General features: G+C 40.9%; 2 protein-coding genes across 13 annotated transcripts in view; one reads left to right on the top strand and one right to left on the bottom strand.

Annotated features, from left to right (window-relative positions):
* The window catches only part of KEL (Kell metallo-endopeptidase (Kell blood group)), a 40,260-nt gene extending 30,780 nt beyond the window's left edge, over positions 1-9,480 (bottom strand). For 2 of the 12 annotated variants that reach the window (XM_027783816.2, XM_027783824.2), the window contains exons 1-3: positions 9,158-9,461; positions 4,789-4,862; positions 2,296-2,404 (exon numbers count right to left, since the gene is read on the bottom strand). In XM_027783816.2, coding sequence (XP_027639617.1) covers positions 2,296-2,404; positions 4,789-4,804 — 125 coding nt within the window. In that variant the 5' untranslated portion in view covers positions 4,805-4,862; positions 9,158-9,461. Of the gene's footprint in view, positions 1-2,295; positions 2,405-4,788; positions 4,863-6,558; positions 6,656-9,157 lie in introns of those variants that run through there. The other 10 variants (XR_008747730.1, XR_008747729.1, XR_008747728.1 and 7 more) reach the window with 10 other exon arrangements.
* On the top strand, positions 2,411-4,781 carry LOC101921621 (taste receptor type 2 member 40-like). Its single transcript, XM_005235405.4, has one exon. The coding sequence runs from the start codon at positions 2,740-2,742 to the stop codon at positions 3,688-3,690; it is 951 nt and encodes a 316-aa protein (XP_005235462.1). The 5' UTR covers positions 2,411-2,739; the 3' UTR covers positions 3,691-4,781.
* Positions 9,481-12,342: the final 2,862 nt, after the last annotated feature.

Raw genomic sequence — 12,342 nt, 5'->3', positions numbered from 1 at the left:
GATCAGACTTAGTTATTATGAAGCCTGACACTCCTCGCCCTCCCCATAATGTACATGGAGAAGAGCTTCAGAGTTATTTTTTGCATGCGTAAGACCTTTTGCAGATTTCTTCTCTCTAAACTAAACAAGGCTGGTGCTTTCAATTCGTGCATTTTTTTTTTTTAAATTTGCAGTTCTGCAGAAAAACCTTACTAGAGCTACACAGAACAGTACAATGCCTTAATTTGTACAGCAAACAAAAACTGCTGTTTGTATTTCACAGCATCCCAGCTGTAGTTTTATGATTGTCTTCACAACTGTTGCTGTACCCACCAGATCCTTCCCTGTACTTCTGTTGACACCTTCTTCCTCATCCAGCATTTTTATGCATGTCTTTTTGTGTCTATAAGTATCTGTCCATATTTTTTCAGTCTGCATCTCTAGTTTGTCAAGATGATTTTGAATTCTGAATCTGTCTTCCAAAACCTTTGCACCTAATCCAAACCTACTGAATCTGCAGATTTAATAGTCTCCAGTCACTAGAAAAATAAAATTACCCCTGAATATTGGATGCAGCATTCCAGATGCTGTCTTAAAAAGTGCTGAGAGAATCACTTCCCTTGGTCTACTGGCTATGCTCCTGTTCAAACAGCCCAGAATACTGTACACAGTACACTTGTTCTCTATACATTTACTGAACTACTTTAGTAATTAACTACCTATCTACTGCAGAAGTTAATCCTGTTTAAACAAACTGGGTTTTTTTGGTCGAACCCTTGGAATTTACTTGTGTTGAATAGCACTGATATTATTCGTTTTACCACCAGATGTCAGAAAGATGGTACTGGAATGGACTCACTGACAAAGTTCTCAGGTGCTGCCCCAGCAGTGCTGTCAGGTCTTGGGCCATTCCCTGCCCCTGCTGAGGTGTCTGCCTGCCTCAGTGCAGAGCCAGCACTCACAGCCTTGACACAGATTGCTGCGGGAAGCTGCAGTGGGGCCTGGCCCCCCATACTTTCAGGAGATGCTTCTAGGATGCTCACCCTTGGTCTCTGCCTGGGCAGCACTGCAGCTATGCCTGTGCCTTGACACATGCTCAGCTGGTCTGGATGCTGATCCTGACCTGCAGACTTGAATTCCTGGCTTGGTCTTGGACATGCCTTATCACTATGGACTTGTCTGACAATCAGTGGGCTGCTGGCTGACCCCAGTTACCATCACAGAGCTTATCTGGTATCCTTGCTCATATGCTGTGGGATGGCATGCTGGACCCTGCCCTTACTGTCCCTGCCTTGCCTTCTGGTAACTTCTTCACTTTCCCTCATGGAACAGCTCCTCCTGATACTCCTTGACACCCATGGCCATTGTAATGCATACTTCATCCATAATTGTCTCTCTGGACTTGCAACATTTTGAGTAGCTTTTTAAATGTACTGATGTTAGCCTCTTCATAAATAGCATACAGGGATATGTACGTACACATTGTGTCCATGAAGATGGGGAGTTCAGGTTCAGCTAACACCCATCTTATCTCTGTGATGTCTTTGACTCATGGGTAAACAGTCTGGAAAATGGCCTGGGAGACCTGCACCTCCATCTGTGCTATGAACTTCAAATTGGCTGCCTAGCAATCAACATTGAGATGGTAAGGCTACACAATGCAGTAGAGGACCTTCTTCACAAGTGTTGGCACCCAGAATGTGATAAGGTGACACTTGGTGACAGGCACTAGGTTACTGCATAGAACCTTGAAGGTGACCTTCTTGATGTCGAAATTTGGCCATTCCTGTGGCCCACCCAGGCACACAACACCATACGACCTCAGGAGCTGGAGGGTCATCTTCTGCAGCGTGAAGAAATTATCTACCCTCCAGCACCTCAGTTTTCCCCTTCCTGGAGAAAAAGATTGGTCCGGTACTTTCTGGATAAATCTAACTGAGACGACAGCAGGAGCAGAATAAAACCCAGCAGCATGGCAGCAGCACCAGTTAGCTTGTCAGTCAGTTGCCAGACAAATGCTCCCCTTAGGTAGCACTAGCTATTCCATTCTAGTTCCTTAAGCTGAACCAAGGTCTGAATCCTTTGTTTTGTTAGGAAAAATAAAGCAAATAGTAGCCAAGCTGAATGTCTTTTCTGCAAACCTAGGACCCACAGTGAGAATGCTTGCCAAACAGTTGCAGGAGTGAGGGAAGAGGAAGAATAACTGCATCATGGCCAGATGTGGAAATCAGATCAAGCTCCTCAAACAGGTTTAAGATGCTTTAAGCATTTGTGTACAAAATTTAGTTAATTGTGTATTTTCTGAAAATGTCTTACATTTCTTGCACTTTCTGATATTGAAATGATCTTTCTCTCCCGACAGACAGGGGCATGGGGCCCAGTCCTAGCATGAGACAGCATACACACATGTGAAACTCTTCTCCACCTGTAAATACATAAATTCAGAGAGTTCTGTGAACTGGATTACCACAAGTTTTTAAAAATGCATCTGAGCCCTTTAAATGCAAATCCTTTTTCTGAACTGAAAAGTCTGTAACTGAATCTTTATCGAATTTGCATGATTAGAGAAAACAGCTGAGCTATTTTAATCATCAAAAAATGTAAAATAACATAGATATTAAATGACTTATTATGATACTTCTTCCTCTGATATAAATAGGTGAGCATGCACTGTTAACAGCTAGTAGCATTGCCCTGCAAGTCTAAGGCTTTCAGGAGCCCATGAAAAGCTGAGTAAAAATTGTGAGTTCTTGAGTTGCTATGTCCATGTTACTTTGTCTCCTTTTTCTAGCAATTGCTATAATTGAATCCATGGCAGGACTTCTAGGAAATGGAACTATTTTGGTTGCCAGTTCAACTAGCTGCATCAGGAGCAAAATATTGTCCTCATATGATGCAATTATGATCTTTCTGAGTTTATCCAGATTCTTTTTGCAGTCCTGGATGATGCTGGATTTGTTCCTAAGTCTGTTTTGCGAAACTTCCTATTATGAAGAACATTTGTTTGTAATTTTAAAGACAGTTTTTATGTTTCTGAACTACTCCAGCTTCTGGTCTGCAGCCTGGCTTAGTGCCTTCTATTGTATCAAGATTGCTAGTTTTACTCAGTCTTTCTTCATCTGGTTGAAGCAAAGAATTTCCTGTCTCGTGCCCTGGGTGCTGATAACATCATCTCTTTTCTCCTTTGCAACCTCTCTTCTTTTTGCCTGGGATGTCTACGATGTGCACGACAACTTCTCTGCTCCTTCAACCATGACAAATTCTTCAGAAAGGAGAGTCACAATGAAAGCTAGTTTCTTTTTATTGATTATTCTCTGTAATGCTGGTATAGCTTTGCCTTTAATAGTGTTTGTGGTTTCAAGCATCCTGCTGATCAGATCTCTCTGGATACACACCAGGCAGATACAAAACAGTGCAACTGGCTTCAGGAATCCCAGCTTAGAGGCCCATATTGGTGCCATCAAGTCAGTCCTTTCCTTCCTTATCTTCTATGTTACGTATTTTATTTCTTTGGTTCCAATTTTAGCTGACATTTTTTTACCTTTAAGCATCGGGGAAGCCATGTGTATAGCTGTAATGGCTGCCTGTCCTGCAGGACACTCAATGGTCTTAATATGGAGCAACCCCAAATTTCGAGAGCTACTAGCTAGGGTTTTGCACCATGCAAGCTGTCCTGTCAGAACTAGATCCATGGAAAAGACAGTGGGCTAGTCTGGGCTTTCCAGTTTAGATCCAAGTCACCACCAGAGGTATGAAGTAATAGAAGCATGAATGAGTAGGCTATAGGCCTGATCTGGAAACGCGAAGAAGCTGGGAATTTGCTTCACTTAGACATGATCTTGTAATGAAGAATTCTAAAAGTTCTCTCCTATGTTGAAAGATGATTGCCTGCAGAATACATGTACTCTGCTTGCTGTATTTCTTTAGAAATCACCACTGTTTCTCTAAGACAGCAGAAAAACAAGGCCAAGACTTGGACAATAATGTAATCACTCAAAATGCTCTAAGTTACAAATCAGACTCATGATGCTGACAGAACAGACTTGCTTAAGCACCAGCACGTGCAAATTTTAAATGTGAATATGAAACTTGAAAGCTGTTTCTGGTCAGTTAGCACATAATGAGGATGCTAAGGAATTCCCAAAAATTTTTGACTGCTTGTTGATTCTCTAAGTAGAAAAATATTTGTTGATTCTAAAAGCATCTTTAAGATTCCAGTATGATTTGGTAAAGAATGAGACAGCCTTCTGAGCTTCCTGCTATTGATGAACTAGTAATCAGTGTCTCTGTTCCCAGCAAAAAGGTATATTGGATAGGAAAAAGAATTTCCTTAATATCAGACTCTTCTGAATAATGAATTGACAGGATACTATTTTGGGATTTGCTATGGAGAATAGATTCTTCAAATCAGAAGCATGGATTTGTGTCATTTAAATATTGTCAAGTATCATTAAATTACTAAAATATTTAAATTAATTAATTAGCATTACTGATAAAGTAGTTCAGAAATGTTTAAATGCATGGCTTGATATTATCTTTAAAATTTTCTAGAAATTGCACATCTTCGTGAAGTGTCTCAATTTTGACAAGCTGTGTCCTATAATTTTTTCTACACAGGAATTCCTTCAGCTTTAGAAATAAATTACAATTTCCTGGACAAATCACATGTTTTGGCAGAGTCCAAAACTCAGCACATTATCGTTAGACTAGGACTGGAAGTTTATGATCTTTTTCAGTTGCAGTGGGAGTTTACGTTCTTTTAAAGTGATCATCACTTGTGTGGACAAAGCCCATTCTGATTTCACATACCTGGTTTTGATGTCATCACGTTCAGTCTGCTTGAAGCAATCTATCTGTCAACTGAGCAAGTGCTGGAACTGGGTCTTCAAAGAGATTTAAAAATACCAAGTCAAATAATTATTTCTGTTGGGAGTCATTCTTCCCCTTATAAACTGTTCCACAGGTGACAGCAGTGGCTCACAGAGGAATTTTCTATGGCAGGACATGGCAATGACACCATGATGTGGCATCTTCACCATCTGTGAAAAAGGGTTATTCCCAGCTTAGCAGCACAAAACACATGTGCTGGGAGGTCTGGTGTACCCTCTGCACCTGTATGGCATGCTCTTACTGGCCCTGGGGAAACAAACTCTGACCTCTCTGGCCACAGGAACAAGCAAGACACATGGGGTACGGTCAACCCAGAGAACATGCATTTTGTCCTGCTGCAGGCTGAGCCATAAGGTACGTGGCTGCTCAGCAGGAATAGCCCTTATCATATGATTTGATTTACATTATGTTGTTTCTTTTCCATTTCCCCCCTCATGAACAAAGAGCCTAACCGTGTTCCTCAGCGGACATGTGCTTTGAAAGAGGTTCCTGTGTTACCTTTAAGGCTCTTTAAATGGGTCGTCCCTCCAAAGCTTTCTTTGCCTAGAGTTAAATGAAAGAGTTACCTGTGCCTCAACACATGTTTTGGAATCTAAAAGAGAAAGTAGGCAGAAATACTGGAATACACCTTGTAGGGTCAATGTTCTGGCAGATATTTCTTTCTGTAACTTCTTTCTGTAACAGCTAACTTGTCATATTAATAAAAATATCTTTAAAATGCATCTCACAGTCTACTAAATCCTTGTTGTTCTATTAGATAAATTATTAAATAAGATTGACAAATATTTGTTCTGGGAAAAAAACCAACCCATTTGCTAGTAAGAAAATAATAGTTACTAGAGTTAAGATTCTTTAATGTTATGCATCTTATCTGATAGTAGGCATTTTTCTTTTCTCTGTTTTGTTTGTAAGCTGGAAGTTGGTTTGATTCCCCCATCACGAAGGAGATTGGAAATTCATCTTACCAGATCTTTCTAAAACATCCCAACTATTTCCACACACCCCAATGTTAATTAGATGCACTGGCAGGTCTATTTAAAATCTGGTATCATAAATCAGATCAGGAAACAAGCAAAGTTCAAAGCTTATCCTGTTCTAATGTCAGCAGAATGAGATGATACAAATCATGTTGTCTTATAGTTCTTTGTATTGAGGATGCAGGAACAAAAAAAAAAAAGACAAAAGAAAAAAGACAAGATTTTCTAGGGAACTGCTCAAATGTAGCATAAAACAAAGATGCCAGCATTTAAAACAGAACTCTTTTCCGCTAACAAGACTTTTCTGGAGTTCTGTAATTTTCTGGTTTAATCAGAAGCCTTTATTTTTGTCTGAGGACCAAATTCCTCTTAAATTACTATGTGATGTGATTTCTGTTCCCTGAAGGGAAGTATTAAAGTATGGCAACATTATGAGTGTATTTTAACAAGGTATATGGCCTTTAGTATTCCTTTGTAGCAGACAGACAGAAAATGACTTCTGTTACTGTAGAGGAGTGAAGGCAGAGGGTTGATGAGCATTGATAATCTGCAGCTGTGGCCTTGCTACCAAGGCAGTGGGTTGATTGACATTGACAATGTGCCGCTGTAGCTTGTTCCTGCTAAGTAGTTAAATAGCCCTGAGGAGTAGAGTGTGGCCTGGCATGGCCTCTGGAGGAAGAGCAAAAAGCATGGAGAGTAGAATCTGACTGACCATAAAAGCCTTGTTGCAGCCTGATAGCTTGCTTGTGCTGCAACAGTGGGTGCCCCATGTGAGGCTGACTGATTTGGGCTCCGACTGCAACAACTGGTGCCCAGCGTAGCTGAGGCAAGTGGGAGAACCTGCGCCCCGTAACAGACACAGTGAGAGGTGAGCCGTTGCAACTAATTGATATGGGTGTATTGCAATATTTGTTGTTTGTCTTAATCCAAATTGCAATTTGTTATGCTGCATGAGACTGTGGACTATTGGATACTGATGAAGCCATACACTGAAAAGGCTCTGAACAAAATGGTTAATAAAATGGGTTACAGTTAGAACTTCAGGTTTGTGATAATATCAACATATGGTATTAAAATATCCTACAGATGAATGGTAAATCATAAATCCCTTTGTACAATAAAAGATCATCAATGGGTACTTCAGAGAAAGAAAAGGAAAACAGCTCTCATTTGTTTTCTAAATCAGTCTTGCCTTTTTTCCAAGTAATGAAACAGTAATTTGATTCTAGTCATTAGCTCCAGGCAAGAAATGCAAAGATGTGCTATGTAATTGACAGACTTGATCACTACAGGATCCTTCTCTGCTTTGCATACCCATAAGCACAGCTGGAATTTTCATAACTGAAACTCTGGAAAACCTGCTATGGATGCTATTTTCAATGCCCGTCAGAACATCATTTTAAGAAATAGGAAGAGCTATCAATAGTACATGTACAGTTCATTCCTCACAGACCTTCCTGAAATGAACACTACAGGCACACACCAACATACACATGCATAGGAATATATTGACAACCAGGTGTCTTGCATGATGGTTCTTTACACCTCTGCGTTTGCTTACAGAAATGGAAGGCAGGACTTCAACATTAAACTGGATAACTAATTAAACCTAATAATAGATCTTTTAAAAGAGCATAGTTTCTCATTACACTTCATTTTCTTTCCTCCCCACATAATTTGTGGGGCTAGCGGAATGCAGCTATTCCGTGTGCCTAAAACAGTGTATCTGGTATGGCAGGCTGCACAAGTCTTGTCCAAGCTCAGGGAGCAGAGTCCTTGTTTCCAGTTCCTTTTCTGTCATGGGTTATCAGGTTTATGTGAAATTTTTATTGGACAAAAATCCAGTAGAAATAGGATGGGAAAAAAACCCCACGCAGATCCAATCCTACAGATAGGAGCTGTAGTGTGTTCCTGGGGATTTGATGTCATGCTTACGCTTGGGTTACGTGCTGTTGGCCTATATTTTGCTCTAGAGAAGCCCTGAGTGTTCTTTCTTTGTACATGGGTTCCAAATCCCCTGTGGGGATTCTATCCCTCTGCTTTCCCTAATCAATGTCATGTAACCTCCAGAGCCTTGGTTATTGGTATTGGCTAGGTCAGCTCTGTTCTAGGTGTGCAATACTCATTTCTACTTCTGTAGACTCTTCAGGCAGTAGTTACAAAGCAAATGCAGCTTAACTGGCACAGCTTCCAGTTAATTCCTAAATTTTTTATTGCCTGTTCTTTCTGGACACAAGATGGAACTGTGCAGAAAGACAATACAGGTTAAATGTCGAAAGAGGTAAATGGTTCAAACAGTATATGCAAACAGCCATTCACTGTAGTTTGCATCCTTGTGGTTACTGAGGGGCTTTTACAATCAAAGCATTCTTTCCTGAGCTAAGAGAAATGGAAAATCCTATGGCATCTTGGAGGCTTTCCCAGGGATCCACAACTCTGCGTTTATCACAGTAGTATTTTAAGAGCAGTACTGCTACCCTGATTTTAGTTTGATTAATGTCTGTACACAGATGGTACTTGCAAAGGGTGATAAATAATTTTAAGACAGTATCTTGAAATTGTGCTCAATATATGTTGTATGTAATGTAAAAATATAAAAACCTTGAAAGTTTAGTCAAAAGTGACTAATCATACTTGGCACCCAAATGTTCAGTGCTGAAATTATTTCCTTGGAAAGATACAGGCATTTTTCTATTCTCCAAACTTGAAAATGTAAGGATTCAATCAGACATACATAACAGGAGCACTTAAAACTCTTGACTAGATTGTCTCCTTCTGTGTATCAATACATGTGATATTAGGGTTACTGCAAATCCTACTTTCCTTGACAGAAGATTACACCTTGGAGAAACCCAGATCACAAAAAATATTTACTTTAATGTCTTTTACTAATTAAGCTGCTGTTTTCTTAGAATACCTTTTTCATTAATAGATAGCTATTTGAACAGTACATGCTTACCCCCTTACACAGGTCCCTTCTCTCTTTCTGTCTCACATAGACCCACCCCCACCCCCGACACACACATACTCACTTGCAGTAGCCTGCTCAGAGTAATGGCTGAGAGACCAGCCCCAGCTGTTTATTCAACAGCTGCCCAACTGCAGCTTTTAGAACAATGTTCAGAAAATTCCTAAAGGGATCCTTCCTCTCATCAAATATACATAGATATGTATATATTTAATCTTATAATCTTTGCATATAACACCCATTGCCTCCTTGGCTGTGCCCTGAGCTATTCAACCTGTGCTGACACCAGTGGGTGCTGGTGGCTGAGCACCCATCCATCAGTCTTCTCATGTTCTGAACTTACCAGTTCCTGTGGGTTCCACAGTACCACTGGTGCCTGGAGTGTATCAGTGGTTGGGAGACATTCTCATGACACCTCTAAGCATGCAGTTTTCAGTTCTTCAACCTGCTGCTTTCTGTTAAATATTTCTCCACCTGCACCCTACACAAATTCATACAGAATGATTTTTGTGGTGTAGTGATGAGAACTTTTGCAAGAAGATCTTGTGCCAGAACAGTGAGCATGAAGAGGTGCTCAGATCTTTTTTGCAGTCTTTCTTTCCACTCCCTTGACTTCCTTTAAATGTATTTTTCCTTCCTACAGTACTAGATAGAATTGTTTTTTCCTGTTTTTCTCCTGTATGTGTAGGATTCACTCACACACCCCTAATGTAATTACAAAAGGAAACCAGAATTGCAATATTAGCAACAATCAATCACTAGCACTGGAAAATATGCAAATGTTGTGGGCAGCAGTAGAAAGTTATTAACTGATTTGCATCCCTAGGATCACCATCTGAAAGCACTTTCTTAAGCTAGATTAGAGTTATTTTCAGTCTCGCTCTTTCTGAATCTTTCTTTGATACCTAGGGAAAAAGAATCCTGAAGAACAAATGTTCAGTCATGCTCTAGTAAAACCTTTCACTCCAGAATAATTCCTGCTGGAACTCCAGCCTGTGGAGTTTATCTGGGAAAAGGCTTCCTCCAGTTTCTGAAATGCACTTCAAAATAACTTATGCAAAGTAATTTCCTGTCATCCCCAACATGTCCTGCTTGTTTACTTGCATCATGTAGAAACCTGTTAACAGCGCTTCTCACTTCAGGGGAGATGCTCCTTCAGTGCAATTTCTGCTGTGACCCTAAAGAGGTTCTGTTATGGACTGTCACTTGTAACAGATGTTATAAAGCATTGCTTTGTTACATAGGACAAGGACATGGACACACTCTTACATGTTTATGGAAATTTAACCTTGAAAAACAGTTGTTTTTAATGTTTCCATTTGTGTTCACTGGTTTAATTTCTGTTCCACAATTTTTAAGGCTCTTACCTGTCATTGTCAGCTAACCCAGGTCACTGCATGTTTTAACCACAACTTGGAACCACGTTTCCTCTCTTGCCCAGTGGATTTCTGCCTCTTGCTCTCTCCACGTCTGAGCTGTGAAGGCAGCAGAGCCTCCAGCCCCACCTGGGGTAGTGTTGGTCTTCCCCCCCACCCCCTGCAGAAGGCTGCCACAAGCCCCTCTGCACGGAGAGCTGACCCTGTGTGCAGAACAGCCAGCAGCCCCCATGCATGTGCCTGTGCAGCTCTTCTGGGAGGGCGGGGAGGGGGGACAGGAGGATGTGCCTCGACTTCCTGGGGAAACCGAGGCCTCAGGTTCAGAACTATGAAGAAATTATAGGAGGTTCGTGGCTTCCTGTTCAAAGATCCTCCCAACCCCCCAACAACGGAGATTATGGGATACACATAGCAGTGCTGTCCACTCTTCTGTTCCCCACAAACCAGAAGGACCAGAAGTCCATCCTGGGGAGGTGCGGCTGGCAGAAGTGAGGGACTTGGAACCCCTGTTCTCAAGTGTTCTCTGGAATTTTCCAACATTTGGGGTTATGTTATGCCACAGCCTGGTGCTTTTGGGTGCTACTAGCTCCTTCACCACACACAAGCAGCTCAGGAAGCCAGCCCAGCACCACTGGCTACCCCTCATGTTTGGTGGCTTTTGGAGCACAGCTGTCCCTGGGCATCTTTATTCCTTCAGAGGGAAGCCTGCATCCATGAGCTGTCACGCCAGCCCTGGCATTTTTGGGCATCGCTGGTTCCACTGCATCCCCAGGAGGTCCACAGCAGAGTTTTGGTTTTGGCAGTTGGCTGATAAGAATTTTTGTGCTTTTGCTGATAGGCTACAAAACACACCTAAATGTAAGACAAAGTTGATGTTTTTTAGTGTGGTACCACACAGATGCAGATGGAGATGGTGGTGTACCAGCAAACTTCAAGCTGGGCTTGCTGGTGAGTAGAGTAAGAAGCTTAGGAGCTAAGTACTGGAGGACCTGAGGGCCTGGAGACAGCTGCCAGAGAGACCTGATCCACTGGTTTTTATCTGTGCCTTCAAGTTCAGGGATGAAGGATTTAAAAATTTGGAGAAAAAGTTTAGAAATCTTATCTTAGAAAAGGGACAAGCACAGACATACACACATCACCTCCCTTCTGTTGAAACTTGGAAAAAAACATTTTGATCTTGAGAACTGAGGTCCTGGCATTTAATTAAAAAACAGGGGTCACCTCACAGTCCTCTGAAGCAAAGGTCACAGCATAATGCACCATCGTTAATGCAACTTTTCAGGAGCCATTGGATCAGTTGTTCTGTTGTTAGTTGATTGCGTACTCATGATGAAACTGTGGACAGTTACCTCAAGTTAACTTTACCATATGTGGCTTGAATAAACAGTGATTTCATGACTACTTGGAACTAATAAAAACTGGGGGGGGGGGGGGGGGGGGGGGGAAGCAACACAATCATACTAAAAGATTTTTTTCATTATTATTTTTAAGGAAAAATGGGACAGAAAGAAATAATAGCCACAAAAAGAAGCCACCAAAGTTTCCATGTATAAATTAAAATGTCTCAGAGAAAGTGCACCACAAACATCTGCCTTAGACCACAATTCCAAGAAAGTCACTAAGACTTTACTTTCTATTTAACTCTTGGGGACACAGACATTCAATGGATCATAAGATTGAAATATAGTTTATTCTGAAACTGAATGACATCTTAATTTTTCTTACAATATAAATCATATTGGCTTGCACTTAAGCCCTCTATAAAAACAAATTTTGTCAAATACATGTGTTTTTTTAAAGTACACTTTTCTCAAGTCATACTTTTGTTGGAAGATTTCTTACAGCCACTTCTCCGAAAGCATTTGGGCCCACAAGAGTAACAAAACGTATGACTAGCTTTTGGAAGTTTTTGAAAAATACATTCGTAAAGATACACAAAGGTAAATGCCACTTCAGATGACTTCATTTCAGATGTTTGTTTAAACCATTGTCAGTTTGAGATACAGAGATTAATCCTTATCAATGCTCAGGTTTAACTTAACCACAGGATACATCTAATTTCTCTGAAACTCATAATCCCTCCAGCACAGCCCAAGTAAGAAAGTGGTTTCCTTCCTAACTGCTTGTTTTCCTGCAGACACAATCATCTTTA

Source organism: Falco peregrinus, chromosome 6 (assembly GCF_023634155.1).
Source record: "Falco peregrinus isolate bFalPer1 chromosome 6, bFalPer1.pri, whole genome shotgun sequence".
Taxonomy (NCBI): Eukaryota; Metazoa; Chordata; class Aves; order Falconiformes; family Falconidae; genus Falco; species Falco peregrinus.
Note: the sequence above shows the minus strand (reverse complement) of the source record. Positions and strands in the feature narration are given on the sequence as shown.